Here is an 18,864-nt window from a genome sequence, read left to right as displayed (position 1 = left end):
TATGACTAATGTAAATAAGGGCAATGGATTTCCACACAAGCTGTGAATGTCGACGGGGCCCAATTTCATCTCACAGGTTATGTGAATAAGCAGAACTACCATTACTGGGCAAATAGCAACCATAATGAAGTACATGAACACCCTTCAAACATTTCAGATTGTTATGCTGAGACCTTGCAATCTTCTGTTGCACCTGCATCGAACAGTAAACCACAAATTACTGAAACCTGGATTTAACAGTATGGCGGACATTGCAAACTACTAAGCAATCAATGGCAGCTGTCCAAGAATTGTTTGGTAATCATGTCATTTCAAGACTCCATGGCATTCTCTTGTCCTCCAGATTAATACATCTGTATGCCCTACACGACTTGCCCGAGAACAATGGGTGTACCAAAGCAAAGAACTCAACACGGAATTTGTGGTTCCCAGCTGACATGTTGCAGCAATCAGTGAGGAACCTCAAGTGCAGATTGAAGGATCGAGGAGGAGGAGGAGGAGGAGGAGGAGGAGGTGGTAAGTGTTTAACATCCTGTCAACAACGAGGTCATCAGAGACAGAGCACAAGCTCGGATCAGGGAAGGTTGGAGAAGGAAAGTGGCCATGCTCTTTTGAAGGAACCATCCTGGCATTTGCCTTAAGCGACTTAGGGAAATCGCGGAAAACCCGAATCAGGATGGCAGGACACAAGTTTGAACCATCACCTTCCTGAATGTGAGTCCAGTGTGCTAACCATTACACGACCCCGCTTGGCAGCAGATCAAAATACTGCATATGTACAGGAGGACAACATCCACAGGATACAATTTTCAGACATTAATAATTTGGATTACTGTCTCTCACCAGGTAAGTTATTGTTGTTCAGTTGCTGTCAGTAAAAATCTTTGGTACATTTTATTCTATTTTTTATTAGGTGTTCCAAAAGTTTCCATTTTTCTGTGTCAACCTGTATTAACAGTAACCTCAAATTACTGCCACAAATATTTACAGAAGAAACATGAAACTAACTGAAGCTGTGATGAGATCAATTTGAATTCCAGAGACATGTAAGAACACACAAGGCTACACTGATCACATAATGTACCTTAGAAAATAGCTTCAAGAAAGGCAAACCTTTATTTATAGCATTAGTAGATTTAGAATAAGTTTTGGAATACGCTGCTTGAAATCTGAAGATAGCAGGGGTAAAATACAGGGAGCCAAAGGTTATTTATAACTTGTAAAGAAATCAAACTGCATTTTTTATGAATCTAAACATTCTGCCACATGAAGGTAAGTTCTGGGCAATTTCTCTTTTGATACGAATGTCATATTATTTCAGTTTAAAAAAACAAAAAAATAAAATAAAATAAAATTACTCAAAGGAATGGCAGTTAAAAATTGTTTTTCCTATTGTAATGTACACACTGCACGGAATTGGTATGTTTATCGATATAATGTGCAGCTCAAAATACAGATAATTTGTACTTCCATTGACATGCCTGTGTAAGTATGTATATATAAAACAAAGCCTCAACTATTCTATCATAATTATGAGGGGTATTTTCATTTAGAATACACTATTATGAACATGAGTCATGTTCTACCAGGTAACACAATGTTCGCACCAATTCCCACGGTTAGATACCCCCGAAATACTTTTCTGTTGTATCCCACTAAACCTTCAGGTCGATGTGAGGACCCTACCCTCATAATACGTCTGCAGCCAATTTCCTGTCTATATGTCTGACTACCCACTTTCCTCGGAAGTACAGGTTGGTTATTCCCACATCACTTAAAGTGTACGGTAAAAGGAAACTACTTGCATTATTGTCTGGGATGGTTCCATTCACAAATCTTGCTCTCTGTTGATGTAAAATGAAAACTTACTATTAAGCATCACCACAAGGAATGCACCGTTCATCATACTTTTCTCACAACCTATAGATGTCAACAATATTGTAGCTTTTACAGAAGATCATTGGCAACAAGGTTAACCTACATCACATTTCTTATTGGTGCTGAAATTACGATTAAACTTAGGTTTCACAAACCATATACACACATATATTTTGCTCGAGTTCAACATAACTATTGGCCTGAAAGTTGCACATAAAATTTTTTGAGAAGTAGGGAATATTCTCGGTCGTATTAAGGTGAACCGACGGAACTAAAATCCTGAATGTGGAATACAAGTACTCGCACAGTCACACACTGAGTCTCTCATAAATAAAATGTGTTTACATGTAACATGACATAATAATGTCATCTCAGATGTTACTAAAATTGATTTCATAGTTTTCTTAACAACTTTTTTGCTGGAATTTCTACAAGGTCCAACAGAAGGCAAATTCATACGTTTTTCGTTACACAGGTCGAACAGATTCACACCTCTTACAGAACTTTTATTTTTATGTCTCAGAATAGTTTTACGTTTCCATGATAAAATGAATATCCCATGCACCTATAAACTATGAGACTGTCCTTTTTTCATATTGCACAGTAAAAGGAGAGATGACTATTTATTTATTTATTTACTAACATTTGAAATTATCACTAAGTGGCAATGCTGTAAGGCTGTGAGAAGACTTTGAGGTGCCTATAGTGAAGGCAGCAGAGGATCAAGTAGGTAAAAAGACGAGGGCTAGTAGAAATCCTTGGGTAACAGAAGAGATACTGAATTTAATTGATGAAAGGAGAAAATATAAAAATGCAGTAAATGAAGCTGGCAAAAAGGAATACAACCATCTCAAAAATGAGATCGACAGGAAGTGCAAAATGGCTAAGCAGGGATGGCTAGAGGACAAATGTAAGAATGTAGAGGCTTACCTCATGAGGGGTAAGATAGATATTGCCTACAAGAAAATTAAAGAGACCTTTGGAGAAAAAAGAACCACTTGAATGAATATCAAGAGCTCAGATGGAATCCCAGTTCTAAGCAAAGAAGGGAAAGCAGAAAGGTGGAAGGAGTATATAGAGGATCTATACAGGGTCCAGTCTCTGAATGTGGCTCTCCAGCAGGGATACGACTTCCTCAAATCCTGCCCTGAAATGAGATCCATCCTTCATGAAATCCTCCCCACTCCACCAAGAGTGTCTTTCCGCCGTCCACCTAACCTTCGTAACCTCTTGGTTCATCCCTATGAAATCCCAAAACCACCTTCCCTACCCTCTGGCTCCTACCCTTGTAACTGCCCCCAGTGTAAAACCTGTCACATGCACCCTCCCACCACCACCTACTCCAGTCCTGTAGCCCGGAAGGTGTACACGATCAAACGCAGAGCCACGTGTGACAGCACCCACGTGATTCACCAACTGACCTGCCTACACTGTGAAGCTTTCTATGTGGAAATGATCAGCAACAAACTGTCCATTCGCATGAACAGACACAGGCAGACAGTGTTTGTTGGTAATGAGGATCACCCTGTGGCTAAACATGCCTTTGTGCACGGCCAGCACATCTCGGCACAGTGTTACACCGTCCGGGTTATCTGGATACTTCCCACTAACACCAACCTGTCAGAACTCCGGAGATGGGAACTTGCCCTTCAGTATATCCTCTCTTCTCGTTACCCACCAGGCCTCAACCACCGCTAATTTCAAGTTGCCGCCGCTCATACCTCACCTGTCATTCAACAACATCTTTGCCTCTGTACTTCCTCCTCGACTGACATGTCTGCCCAAACTCTTTGCCTTTACAAATGTCTGCTTGTGTCTGTGTATGTGCAGATGGATATGGATGTGTGTGTGTGTGGGGGGGGGGGGGCGCTTTTTTCCGCTCCCGGGATTGGAATGACTCCTTACCCTCTCCCTTGAAACCCACATCCTTTTGTCTTTCCCTCTCCTTCCCTCTTTCCTGATGAAGCAACCGTTGGTTGCAAAAGCTTGAATTTTTTGTGTATGTTTGTGTTTGTTTGTGTTTGTTTGTGTGTCTATGATTGGGAGGTTGTTATACCTTGCATTTATGTTCAAGTGTCAGTGAATATATATCATAATTCTTTTTTCACCAACATGAATTGTGAGAAAATCATACTGAACAACATATAGTCTCTTAACAGTTATATTAATCACAGATATATTGGTACCAACTTTGCATTTTACTTAGGACTACAGAGTAGTGGCAATCAAACGAAAGAGAGACAGACGGAAAAAAGTAAGCAAACTGTTCATTATTTCAAAGATAATCATCATAACTGTTAAAGCATTTATCCCACTGTGAGACAAGACACTCAGTGCCTTCCTGGAAAAATATTAGCTGTTGCCTACGGAAGTCTTTCTTCAGCACTCCAGAAATACAAAAATCTCATGGGGAGAGATCAGGACTGTGTGGTGGAAGCGAGCTCGCCTACATATTGCCAAGTCTGCTTTGAGTATACTCCAGAAGTTTCGCTGGGAAGCCCTTACACATCCTCCATACCGTCCCAATCTCTCCCCATGTGATTTCCATACTTTTAGGGCCCTGAAGGAAGACATTTGTGACCATCAATTTCCTTTGGATACAGAGGTGCACACCTGGAGGCAGGGAACTGCAAACATTTTTCAACAAAGGCACTGACCATCTTGTCTCACAGTGGGTAAATGTACTAACAGTCCTGGCAATTCTTTCTCAAATTATGAAAACTTCACTTACTTCTTTTCTGTCTGTCGTTTTTTCATCTGACTGTCTCTTATAATTTCTGCTGCTGGCATCATAGTTCTACAACAGACTAATTCAATAGCATTTCACTCTAAAATATGATTATTAGTATCAGAACAATTACAATAATCAGAACTTAGGCTTTATCAGTTTTCAACATACATATGCAAAAGTTGGCGATTCTGTGCCCAAACAAGAAAACGTGTCTGTTCGGATAAGGAAGAAACTGAATTGCACCACCACAATACCAGCATGAAAGGGACACCGAGGTAATGTAGCTTTTTTTCTGCCTGGCTTTCTCTCTGTCATTCACTTGTGTCAAGAGCTAGTTAGTTTGAAAAAATAAATGTCTTTCACACAAATCAAGAGAAACCATACATGTTATCACTTTACAGAGAATGCAAAACGAATGCGAAGTAGTTGAGCTGTCCTCTCATAGTTATTCTAACAGAGAGTGGCAGACAAGAGTGACAAGTCACCAAATGTGCAAAAAAATTGTCACTGGAAGGACACTGGAGGGTAAGAGCAGCCACACAATTAGTGGAGTGAACAAAATATATTTTCTGGCAGCTGTTGCTCATAATCAATATTTTAGCCCCATAGAAATTACGAGTACATCTGGAATAATTCAACCCAGCATTGTTCGCATTTTGTGCACAAAGAGCTTCTGTCCGCATAGTGTATCACTTCACCAGCCAATTAACTAGCACGACTGCAGTAGGTGCTCAGAATTCTGTCACTCAGTTCTGATGTGACAACAGGTTCTTTCTTCAAAGAATTCTCTTTACTGATGAAGCTACCTACACAAATCATGCCTCCATCCTTGCTACCCTCCCTGTTTACCTTTCCCTGTTGCTTCATAACCTGGGTTGTGAGTAACTGAATCCACTTTTCCTTCTTCCCTTTTTTATCCTCTCTCTCCTCCCTGATGAAGGAACAAAGTTCCGAAGGCTAGGAATGTAAATTTTCTGTTCTGTTTTGTGAATCTATCGGCTGTACTGAGCTGAGGTAAGTACTGGCCAGCCCCTATATCTCTTTGTTAGTATTTGTTTCACATCTTAATATGAGATTTTCCATTAATCATTTGGATACCTGTAATTAATAAAGTTGTGAAGAGAGACTACACATCAATTAGTGAGAACATATTCACAATTCATTTGGGTGAAAAGAGAATGACGATATCTTAAATTTTTCAGGAAATATTTGAAATGAACAACTTAGCGGATTCACTGTACATTGCCACACAAAATGATCAAGAATTTTTTGCCATCAGCTCTACACAGGCCACAGCCATGTTGGGGGGGCTGAGTAGTACCTCTATGTAGTCTATGGACTTCTGGAGGACGGTGGCCTTGCTCAGCTTGTAGCCAGATGTCTCGGGCTGCTGGCACGTCGGAACCAGCGACTGCAGCGCATCGTAACCCTTCTTGATGGCATCCCGCCTCTTCTGCTCTGCCTGCAACCGATACGAAGCCAACACACATAAGTTAGTTGTATTAAGGATCATGATAATGATTCCACAGAAGAACAAAGCAGTTTACATGTAAATACCACAGGACTTTGAGCATTCTATTTCGCACTTTTCTCAGATTTTCCAGTTTCAAATACACTTTTTCCCAGTTGAAAATACACTGTACTCTGGGTCAAAATACATTTTTTCCATGTTAATTGACAATATACTTCCCTTGGAGCTGTAAAATTTATCAATCCTTTGAATGGTACGGATTTTATACACTGGCATAGAACTTCCTGACACTTTTGGGGGGGGGGGGGGGGGGGGGGGGGGGGGGGGAATCCACCAAATACAGCACGATAGCTTTCAAAGCACTGAAACTGAGATTGCAATGCACTTTTGTCAGTCAATCAAAGCTCATGTCATGTAATCCCTGCAGATAGGACAAGTAATGCAGTCAACCAATCGCAACATGACTGTTCAAGTAGCATGAACAGAAACATAAACACGCAATCAGGAAAAGTTAATATGTGTGTGTGTGTGTGTGTGTGTGTGTGTGTGTGTGTCTGTGTGTGTGTGTGGGCGGGGGGGGGGGGGGGGGGGAGGAAGGGGGGGGTGTATTAGGGTTAGGCAGGACCCTAAGGGTACAGATTGAATTGCAGCAGCTGAATATTTCTTACAAGCAGGATTTTATAGACTGTGCAACGAATATTTTGTAGGTTACCTGACCGAATACATGTTCCATCAAGTACTTCAACTTTATATAGAAAAGCCAATTACATGTGAAATTGCTGACGAACTCACCTGAACTTTTTTAAAGTATAACTGTACTTCTTGCCAGCATTATTGCATAATTTGTTATCTATGAAAGAACTAACAGAAATATGGAAAACTAACCTGCAAGGTTGGTCTTTTTCACTATATATATAAACAAAGATGATGTGACCTACCAAACGAAAGTGCTGGCAGGTTGATAGACACACAAACAAACACAAACATACACACAGAATTCAAGCTTTCGCAACCAATGGTTGCTTCATCAGGAAAGAGGGAAGGAGAGGGAAAGACGAAAGGATGTGGGTTTTATTTTAAGGGAGAGGGTAAGGAGTCATTACAATCCCGGGAGCGGAAAGACTTACCTTTGTGTGTGTGTTTGTGTGTTTTTTATTGTCTCCCATCAACATACCAACGCTTTCGTTTGGTAACACAAATGTACCACTAAAATTTTAAGTAATGCCATAAATGGCTGGTCCTCTGGACCCGAAATTTTTCTAAGTGCCTGGTCCTCAAAGTATTAGGTATCGGATGAGAGTCAAACCCTCCATGATTTAAGAAATTTGGCGCACATTCTCACACGTACCATACATAATTCACCTAGTGTAAAAGGAAATTTACTTTGAAGGTAATGCTTTTCAAACCACCATTCGCAATATTTTCCCGTGATCTGCTAGAAACCTAAACAGTTATTGCATCATGTTCATTGAAAGCATTTCATTGATACGAAGTATTGCATAGTGTTTGTCCTGGAACCTTTTTGACACATTTTGCTGTTAGCAGACACTTATGTGTCCATTATATTTTGTAGCTATAAATAGTACGTTTTCATTGCAACTGAAGTTTTATTTTGGAGTTATTCTTTCATTTATGATTCATCGCTACAGTCTTATTCTGCAGTAGTGTCCTAAAGTAAAATTCTTTGTTAGAGTATCAGTTCTTATCAGTCAAAATTACAAAAATTTAACTGAGAACTAAAACAATGAAAAATTGCTGAAATTCTAATAGACTTCAGGGGTCTTCCTGGATGAAAAAATTCCTGGGTTTTTCACAGATTCTCCAATTGTTCCGGGGCACTTACACCATTATAATGTTGACCAAACTCAAAAATTTAAAATGCTGCCATCATCTACTTATTAAGATGTATGATGTTATGTTAAAAGTTTAACACAATAAGACAAGTATTACCATTATAAACTTTCTGTTTGGCTAGAGACAGTTTAACTTATCGCAACAAATACCTGGACTTTACTCAAATGAAAATGAGGGCACTCAGCAACTTCTGACAAATTTTAAAAGCATAATTTCATACCTTTCCTAAATATTTTCTTGCTTATGTGCTTGAAGTCCAATATTTAACACATTAACTCCTTGGTGAAACAATCAGGCGTTTGAAGCTGTTTTGCACAAGGGAGTTCAATTCTGTAAAAATGCGGCATTTTAATAGTTGAAAAAGAATGCACGGAAGTAAAAATGAAAGCAAATACAAAATTAATAAAATGACCTGACAAAGGATTAGAAAGGGGAAAAAATGTATTTGAACCAAGTAACTGAATAAAAATAATGACCATAGTCATTTCAAAAAGAGGTAGACTCAATAGGACTCAACTACATAACCTTCAGTACTCCACCCCAGTAACTTAACCACTATGCTACGGCACCATTTTAAAAACTATTCTTGATATTAACGCTCTAATAGATCAGGCTCTAATAGATGAGAACAAATGTTTTTTTATCGATTACTTGCAGATGACAGCCCACCAAGGTGATCAGCTGCAGGGTGTAATACACAGAACTGTACATATCCAACAAGTTGTTACTACCACCGAACGCCTGTCTCTAGCAAGTTACCAACTCCTCTCACTACGTACCTGGGTGTGGGCCTCACGGCGGCGCTCCTTGTAGCTCAGTGCGTTCCCCATGCTGCTCCCCCTGCTGCTGCCCGTGCCTCCACCGTCACTGTCGTCTTCCTCGTCTGTGCGAAAGACGAAATTACACATCACTTCCTGTTTTTAACAAATAGACCACTAACAGTTCTAAACTACATACCCACCCAGCACTTCCGACTGCTGTCCCGCCACAGTCTTACCATACCCCATCAGAAGCAGGGATGAACTCTGCTGCCATCACTACACAACCTCGTATGTTGGTATGACAACCAAGCTGTCTCCAGCATGAACGCCCTCCGCCAAACTGTGATGACAATTGGTTTGTGGAGCCCTCAACTGTGAGGTCATCAGTGCCCATACAAAGTCCCAATTGTTACACAGTCCAAATTTTACACAATCCATTATAGCCACTGTCATGAACAATGATGATGATGAAATGATGAGGAAAACACAAATCCCCAGTCCCCGGGCAGAGAAAAATCCCCAACCCCGCCAGGAATCAAACCTGGGACCCCGTGATCCAGAGGCAGCCCTGCTAGTCACTAGACCACAAGCTGCGGACTGCCAAACTGTGGCACAAAATGTGGCTGAGGGCAAAAGCCAACAAGTTTTCTTTCTCTTTTGCGTGTGCCTACCGACAGGGAAGGAGTTTACAACGTGTGTCCAATTGCCTTACATATTTACCATCAAATATAAATCCAGGTGCTACGAAGGCTTTTCGGAAGGTATTTCTTTGGAATACAGCTTTGCACGGAAGCGAAATGTGGATGATAAACAGTTCAGATGAGAACAGAACAGGAGATTTTGAAATATGACTCTACAGAAGAATGCTAAAGATTGTTTGGGTCAACACGAAAAAGGAAATCTGCTCTTATGAACTGACTGAAGAATCAAGCATTGAGGTAATAGCATGATTAGATACTGATTTATTATAATTTTCAGAGGTTGCTTGCAGCATCACATTTATATAGAAAGAGGTACGGCAAAGGATAACTTCGTTATATTGAACTTTTTCTACAGTATTTTTGTGAATGTTCTTTACAGTTCATTGAGAAAAGCACTGACTAGTACCGTATCAGAAACTCTGACATAAATTTAAATGAAAAAAAAAAATAAAGTATTAGGTGACACTTTGTCATTCCAAAGGGTCAAAAAGTTATACGGAAATGATGAGGCTTATACAGGACAGACTAGCATTGAAAGCTGCATCTTCATACTGAAGACCATGACAACAATTCAAGCTTTACAACCACCCACTACACCTGGAATAGGATCGCACAGCACAGGTATCAAAACACACACACACACACAGAGTAATGAGTGAAATACCCTCAGACTGCTTCCTCCACCCACTCTCGCCTATCCAGTGCAGCCACGGTTCGTCAGACCCGCGCCGCCCGTTCCCATTGCGCCGCCAGTGGAGCCAAGCGTCCCCTATAAACGGCTGATAGTTCAATCCACTCTCTCCGGTCTCCATCCCGTGCTCGCCACCACCCACTTCACTATCTGCCACTGGAGGAGCAGAGTAGCTACTTCGTGCTTTGCCAGCTGTTATATTATCAGACCCGTGGACGGGTAGCAATTGTGCTTTTTGATAACACACACTAATGGCAGCTAGGCACAGATAAAGACTGATCAGTGGAACAACTTCCTCATAAAGGTACAATTTTAGCTGAATCAATATTAATTAACATGAAACCAGAGGACTGAAGTCAAGTTCCTAGTCACATAAATACGCTGTGTGTTAAATCTAATTCTATAAAGAAAATTTAGCGCACATAGGATTATAAAAGGCCAGATAGATTATTTCCATTCAGCCTTTGTCACTGATGAATGGCGGTCAGCACAGGTGCACGAATCGGGTGCCCGCTGCGGAGGCAGATATACGAAGCAACATTGGCTGAGCGGTCATTGAGGAAACACGCTGGTAGCCCCTCGGTTCATCTGGACTGTCTGTTACTAAACACTTTAATGTCTATTCATCTGAACACATCTCTGCAGCCATCATTCACCCTTGTGTTCTATGGCCCATGGTGCACCACAGTTGCCGCAGTGCCCTTTTTGGATAGTGCCATTTCACCAAGTACAGTATACTTTAACCGTGTCCCCATACAGTGAGTTGACGAACTTAGCCATTTTGGAAATCCTCCCACCCTTAGTCCAAAAGCCAATGATCATGCCTTTTGGATGTCAAATAAATCACCCCATCACAACATTATAACAATGACTGCACTTTTTCCGCATGCCCCCAACGAGCTTTATATACCTTCCACTGCTAGTGACCTGCCATCTGTGAGTGGATATTGCTCGTTGACATCAAACATGGGCAGTGGTCGTATTAATGTAATTGACTGCGTACTTAGCATGTGGCAATAAATACTGCACTGCAACTATCTTAGATGAACTGTATAATTTTACAAAATAAATAAAACTAAAACAATAAATCTACAAATTAATACCTAAGTTTTTGATCCGTTGTAGTGCTGCCACTGTAACAAATCTATATTTCCAGGGTAAGCTAATCTGCTACAGTTTGTTAAAAGTGCATGGTCATCTGATGTTCACTTCCACAACCACACTGAGAAGATGAAGACACACCAATGGAGACTTTCAGCACAGGCACCACAGCATGTACAAATCCTGTTAATTGTCTTCCAAACATGTCATGCCAGTTGGTCTCGTATCAAGTCTTACAAGGTCTGATATTCCACGTGAGCAATGCTAATCCAAGCTTCTGACCACTTCATCTACATTTATACTCCGCAAGCCACCCAACGGTGTGTGGCGGAGGGCACTTTACGTGCCACTGTCATTACCTCCCTTTCCTGTTCCAGTCGCGTATGGTTCGCGAGAAGAACTGGCGAAAAGCCTCCATGCGTGCTCGAATCTCTCTAATTTTACATTCGTGATCTCCATGGGAGGTATAAGCAGGGGGAAGCAATATATTCAATACCTCATCCAGAAACGCACCCTCTCGAAACCTGGACAGCAAGCTACACTGCGATGCAGAGCGCCTCTCTTGCAGAGTTTGACATTTGAGCTTGCTAAACATCTCCGTAATGCTATCACGCTTACCAAATAGCCCTGTGACTAAACGCGCCGCTCTTCTTTGGATCTTCTCTATCTCCTCTGACAACCCGACCTGGTACAGATCCCACACTGATGAGCAATACTCAAGCATAGGTCGAAGGAGTGTTTTGTAAGCCATCTCCTTTGTTGGTGGACTACATTTTCTAAGGACTCTCCCAATGAATCTCAACCTGGCACCTGCCTTACCAACAATTAATCATTTCACTTCAAATCGTTCCGTACACATACTCCCAGATATTTTTACTTCCTGCTCACGTTGAAATCCATTATTTGCAGAAATTCTGCCAACTGCCTGGATTTTAAGGGGCTAATTCTACGTGCAGGCATGTCAGAGTGGATTGGAAGCTGGTGAATTTTAATTAATTTTTCATGTTCCATGAAAGGGGCAGTCTGTATCTGAATATCTTGTGGCCACATGTGACTTAGAGATGTTCACCAATGAAGGGGAGTAGATATGATGCAGCCCGTTATTGCACTCATCACTACATTTAACTGAACGAAGATCTTTCTCACATTTAAATTGTAAGCCACACAGGAGAACAGTATTTGGCAAGAGAGTAGACAAGTCCTAAAGAAGAACAGTCTAAAGCTATAGCTCCCGCACTCCACGAGATACCACTCACCTTCCGTACGATGCTGCAGTGTTTTCTGTGTATCTTGTAGGACAGGAGTTATTTCTAAATATTGTGGGAAGTCTTGGTGGTGGAGCCTGTGACCACTAAAGGTGAAATTCAGCTTTACCCATTGAAGGTGACATTTAGTTTGGCATTGGCCACTGTTAAAATGAAAGCAGCTAATTTCAGTCTTTGTTGGATTTAGTGTTAATCTCCACTTTTTGAGGTACTCATGCATTGTACTTGGATCTGCAGGGAGTATCTCTACATCAGATTCAAGGCTGGTCAAAGACAGATCATTGTATAAATGAACTTCCTTGATTATTTCATGGAGATCACATGTATGAAAGTTTAATAGCACTGGTCCCGAGACTGAACCTCGGGGAAGACAAAAGTTTTTTGTGTCTGCTTAATCAGCTGAAGAGGATCACTTGGAAGTACCCCTCAGGTAATATGTTGTTTATGAAACTAATTATAGTTTGGTATTGCAAGTTTGTAAAGGAGTCCTTGGTTCCAGACTGTATTGTAGACAGCTGTAAGATCAACAAGAGTCACTGACATTTTAAGAGTTCGTTAAAACCCAGCTTCTGTGTGTGTGTGGGGAAGTTAAGTACTTGGTCTGTACAGCATTTTTTTAGGTCTGAATCCTGCTTGTCCGACAGAAAATCCTGCTTGTTCAATAGAAGTAACTTCACAGATCTTTGGACAGATTCTGTTAAGAACAAGCCTTTCTAACAGTTTGCAGCAGCTTAGGAGGGTGACTGGATGATAGCGAACAGCTTTATTCACCGGTTTGCCAGGTTTCAGTATAAGTCGGATTTTTTGTTCTTTTGAAGGCTTTTGGAAGGTTAGTCGACAGCATAATATAGACGAAGCTTGCAAGCCACTTATGAGTTTTGTTTCCACAACTGATGAGGAACTCTTGTTGTATCCCATCAAATCCTGAAGCTCTTGTCTTTTTTTCCATTTCTTTGAGCGCTCCGTTGTTCACATATACCACAAAAAGTCTGGAATACTCTTAGTTTGCTGGGCGCCCTCTGCTTCAGATTATAAAGCTCTTTCTTTCTCATTCTTGCGTGTGGCTTTCATTAGGGTGATATAGAGAAGGAGGTTATTCTATTTTTCAGTCTGATCTGGTGTTACATCAGGATCTTATTGGGTAGTTTTCTTAAGAGAAGCAGAAAATTCCATTGATGCTGAATTCTAAATAAAAGTCAATTCCAAACTCTGAACACCAATTTAAAGGAAGGCAATTCAAGGAAAAGTTGTGTTCTTCAAGCTTGTTGTCCAACTGTCTGTAACCTATTGAACCGTGTCAAAGATACAAGGAAAAAAACTAGCAGTTGTAAGACTGCAATATGATCACCACATTTTTAACAGAACAAAAAGCAAAGGACTGGGATGAGCAGATATTAGCCCTCAGCCATCTGTTCTGTGGCATATATCTTATCATCATGTGTATTGTCTATTGTCTCCACCCCTTTCTGTACTAATTAGGCCTGACAACGAGACAAAACAAACACACACACACACACACGCGCGCACACACACACACACACACACACACACACACACACACACACACACACACACACACACACACACACACACACAGTTGCACTCCATAGCTTTTACTGCTTCAACATCATACATTTTATATTGTCTGTTGCATCAAAGGGGTAGAAAAAAAGGCTAATGCATAATGAAGGACTTGCAAGGCAGTGATTACCTTCTGGAGGTGAAATGGGTATTACTGCTGATACACAAATTAAGTACAAACTGGCCAAATGAGCGGAACTTGAGATCTGAGGGTTCCATTAAAACTTAATTCTGTATACAGATAGGTCATCCATCCTTAAAAATTGAGACTCTCAACAATTTTTGCCTGTTGTTGATATCGATACTAGCAACATGTCGGCCCTGGAAACTCCAAAACCACATAAAAATCTTTATAGTCGTTCCTGAGAGTACCCCAGACATACAAAAATAAGATAGCAGTAGATTTCAGTTTATACAGGGTGTATCATAATTAATGGCGTAAACGCATACAATTGAAGGTATATTATATTAGAAGCAAAAAGTCTCAGTAAACACAGGGTCAAAATTGCATACCTTATGAGCTACGAGCAATTTTTCGTCTTCGATACTGTGAAGTAAATCTCTTCTACTGAAAGTCTTTGCTTTCCATATTTTGGGAAATGGTAATGTGGACCAAAACAAGAAAAAAAGTCCAGTAAACATGTGTGCTTTAAAATTCATACATTAAGAGCTATGAGCATGTGCACATCTTCCCTCTTCTAATGAACAATTGCTCAAAACTTTTACGGTATGCATTTTAGAGCAAACGTTTACTGGACATTTTTTCTTGCTTTGGTTCATACTACTACTTCCCAAAATGTGGAAAGCAAAGAGCTTGCAGTAGATGAGATTTGCTTCACAGTATCGAAGATGAAAAATTGCTCATAGCTCTTAAGGTATGCATTTTCGACCATAAGTTTACCGAGACTTCTTTGCTTCTAGTATCACATACTTTCAACTGCATGCATTTACGCCATTAATTAAGATACACCGTGTATATGTTAAGAGCAAAAATTTAATTAAATATTTTTATTTACTTACCAAAACGTGACTACAACTTGCATTTTTAGTTTGCATGCAGTAATATTTTTCTATTAAACTTCTGATGGATGGTGACTGTAATGTAAGTTCCAACGGCAAAAAGATATTTTTACACGATACAATTTTAGAATTTAACCATTTTTGGATTTTTTACCCTTTACTTGTCTGCGTAACTTCGCTTCTTGCCAAATGTCATGATTCTAGGTGAACAGGTAGCCAGCCTCTGATGGGGTAGGGTAAGCCTATGATGGGACTGGGGCAGGTGGTGCTGGGTGGGTAGATTGTGCAGGTCTTGCATCTGGGTCATCCACAAGGGTATGATCCATATGGCACGGGCTGGGGGTTTGAGTGGCATATGGATGGACTAGGATGTTGTGGAGGTTGGGTGGGTGGCGGAACACCACTTTGGAGGGGACGGATGTATCTTGGGTAGGATGTCCCTCATTTCAGGGCATGATGACAGATAATCAAAGCCCTAACAAAGGACATGGTTCAGTCATTCCAGTCCTGGGTGGTATTTGGTGACAAAGGGGGCACTTATTCGTGGTTGGTTCTTGGGATGGATAAGAGGATCGTGTGTATGGGGATATGGCTTTCCTTCCATCTGTACCTTTTGTTTGTGTACTTATCAAAAACGCAGCACTTCTGTCTTTTGATGAGCCATCTCCTGCACTTCTAAATAATTTTCCACTCCCCAGAAAAAGGGTTCTTAATAGTCAGATGGAAAGACAACAAAGTAATCCTGTAACGGTTCTGTCTTAACAGACTTGGGTACAGAACCCTAAAAATAAGACAATTCCTAGCATTGGGAACTAGCATTTCTTCCTCAGAAAGCAAAGAATGATAAATTTGAGAAGGTTAAAAACAATGGGCAGGTTACTCAGACACCAGGATGAGAGAGACACATGATTCAATATGGTTGATTATACTGCTTAGCTGTGCAACTTGACAACCTGTGACACACTTGACAATCCCATCAAGTGTGAGACGCGCAGTGTTATCCATTTTTTAAATGCGCAAAAAGTCTGACACATCAAAATTTATGCACCGATAACTAAGGTTTACAATAATGTGATGAACGAAACATCAGTTCTGAAATGGTGTATCATGTTTAACGGCAGGCAGAAGAATGTTCATTACGGAGATCACTCGGAACGGCACTCAGTAGGTGACTGGCAGATTCAAAGTACGAACTGAAACAAAAATCTAAGGAGATATCCATTTTGTAATTAGTGGACTACATTGGCCCACTGTCAGACGCTTCAATGACTTCGTCATTCCATTAAAGACAAGTGCAGTGGAATGCTAACCAATGGAGTCATCCTCCTTCATGATAATGTACAATGGCGTGCTGTGGGAGTGACACTGGACTTGTTTCAGCAGTTTTAGTGGTAAATGTTTTAACATAAATCATACAGTCCGGACTTAGCCCCAAGTGATTATCACTTATTCCCCAAACTGAAAGTTTCTTTTGAATGGACAATGCTACAGAAGTGCTGAAGCACTTAAAGAAGCCACTAATCAGTGGTTCAAAAGCTTGTCAGCAACTAAGTAGGCAGAAGACACAGAAAAGCTAATAAAACAGTACAATAAGAGCCTAAATTTGAATGGTGACTGCGCAGAAACGCTGCTTGGGTATCAAACTTATGCAAAATACAGTCTCGTATCATTATATCAAATAAAAATTTCTGTAGAAAAAATGTTCTTTACTTTCCAAATGACTCTCATACATAGGTTTCCTTGACAGAGCAAATAGTGAAGGCTGCAGAGAATCAAACAGGCAAAAAGACAAGCTCCAGAAGTAATCTACATTACACTTACATCTACATGGTTACTCTGCAATTCAGTATTCCCTCATGTGATCCAACATTTCACTGTAACTCAAATTGATCTATGATGCAGTCGGCTTCTACCAGTTTTTCCATTCTTCTGTAAACTGTGTCAGGAACACAATGTGTAAACTCACTGATATTTTGATGAAGCCTAAGATGACCATTTCAGAATTAAGTCATATTTGGTACATGGTTATCTACTTCTCTTAAGAGTAAAACTGCAAAATAGCTCAAGTATCTGACTAAACAGAGGCATTTGGCTCTAGTTTAAACAGATGATTTTAAGGCCACATAGAAGGCAAAATTGCGAAAAATTTGTTTTTTTGTGTGTGTGTAATTTATTAGATTGATTCTTTAAGAATAACCCTGCAAAGTTTCATAGCTGGATTCTGGCTAGAAACATGTTTTAAAAATATCTGCCTGGGCATCTGTGTCTGTTACACCCCCTCTTTGTATGCTGTGATCCACACCTTCACCAAGCTAGAAATTTTTTGTGCTTTAATTTTTCGTTCACACAATCTAAACGAATTGCAGGAGAGTCTAGAAGGTGGTGAGAAGTCTTTACTTGTTCCTTTGTTTACAACGTGTGTTTTTTAACAGTACATGCTACAAACTTTTTTCAGTTGTTAGTTTTGCATATATCAACCTGTTTTGCTCTAAATGGGTCATAATCATAGACCTATATTTAAAAAAAAATGAGGAAATGTTGAATTTCGCGTGTAAAGATACAGGAAATTTAAATAACAGTTTGCAGATGCTGCTCTTAAATGTGAAGAACAATTTTCGATAAAGTCACAGAGTTCATCAAAGAAGAAAATAAGTGAAGGAATTGATGACACTGTGTACAGTGCCAAAGACGAGTTCTCCAGTGGATTTAGGTTAACTGACTCAGAAATACTTGTCCATATGATTAAAGTTTCATGTGCATGTGGTAACTGTGGGTCAAAGGGCCTTGGGCTGTATGATGACATTGTCCGCATTTGTTATGAAGGCAGCTGAATGTGATGCCTGTTTAGTGTTCAATAGTGGAAATGTATGTAGGAATAAGTGCCTGCAGAGACTAGGTTCCAAGCAGATGGATTCATACTGAAGATACTCTGAAGCATCGATTAAGTGTAACTGGACAAAGCTCAGGCAGCAGAATAAAAAATGCAAAAGGTGGGTAGACAAAGAAGGCAGGGGAAGAGATTACTCCAGGAAGAGAACAAAGATTATGGATATGGACAGCATCAGTCACTAGAGGTACAGCAATATTGTCAGAAATTGAAATCTTTTCAAAGCAACTATGACTGTCAGCAAAAATCTGTTCCACATGTTTTATTATCCTTTAATGCATACGTAAACTGTAAAATTCCAGTTTTATTGCTCGATTAGTTTACAAGAAAAGGTACATAACAGAAACAATGGTAATTAATAAAACGTATCGTCACAAAATGTATGTCAAACAAAAACTGCACAGAACATCAAACTTTATGTTTTACATAATGATCTCAAGTTTTACTATTTTAGCTGTAATATTTTTGGACATACATAAATGTTTAAGTACTTTAGTCCTTAACTATCATGTTGGGTGTGTTCACTGGTAGAGGCAAAGTATTGGTCAACAACAAGGCGCATAAGGGCTACAAATTCTAAGTCTGGAATTTAAGGAGGGATTGGTTGAATGGTGAAATTCAGAGGTCCCCACTTCTTGGAGCAATACCAATGGTTAAGTAGAAATAAGGAAAAGTATGTGGAGTAGTTGTTTGGCTATGGTGAAAGGATGTTTGCAAAAGGAATTTATGGACTGAAGCACAGGAGCTAGGGTGCATTATGAGATTACTGAAAACATTGGAGATGACTAACCGGTTCACTTTAGAGAAGAAAGGTTAGAGCAACGTGATGGTTTATTCTGCACTGACAAATTAAACATTGAAAGAATGGCCAGAAAATTAAAAAAAAAAGGACATAACCCTTAATGTACTGCAAAGATTGATGA

At 40.1% G+C, this 18,864-nt stretch overlaps 1 protein-coding gene across 4 annotated transcripts in view; it reads right to left on the bottom strand.

The window, feature by feature from the left end:
- LOC124718883 (max-like protein X) overlaps positions 1-18,864 on the bottom strand; it is a 43,770-nt gene that overhangs the window by 11,934 nt on the left and 12,972 nt on the right. For all 4 annotated transcript variants that reach the window (XM_047244521.1, XM_047244523.1, XM_047244522.1 and 1 more), the window contains 2 exons: positions 8,714-8,817; positions 5,931-6,071 (listed from right to left, as the gene is read on the bottom strand). In XM_047244521.1, the coding sequence (XP_047100477.1) occupies positions 5,931-6,071; positions 8,714-8,817 (245 nt within the window). The remainder of the gene's footprint in view (positions 1-5,930; positions 6,072-8,713; positions 8,818-18,864) is intronic.

The sequence above is a fragment of the Schistocerca piceifrons genome, chromosome 10, assembly GCF_021461385.2.
Source record: "Schistocerca piceifrons isolate TAMUIC-IGC-003096 chromosome 10, iqSchPice1.1, whole genome shotgun sequence".
Taxonomy (NCBI): domain Eukaryota; kingdom Metazoa; phylum Arthropoda; class Insecta; order Orthoptera; family Acrididae; genus Schistocerca; species Schistocerca piceifrons.
The sequence above is the reverse complement of the archived record's forward strand: the minus strand, read 5'-3'. Positions and strand labels throughout refer to the sequence as shown.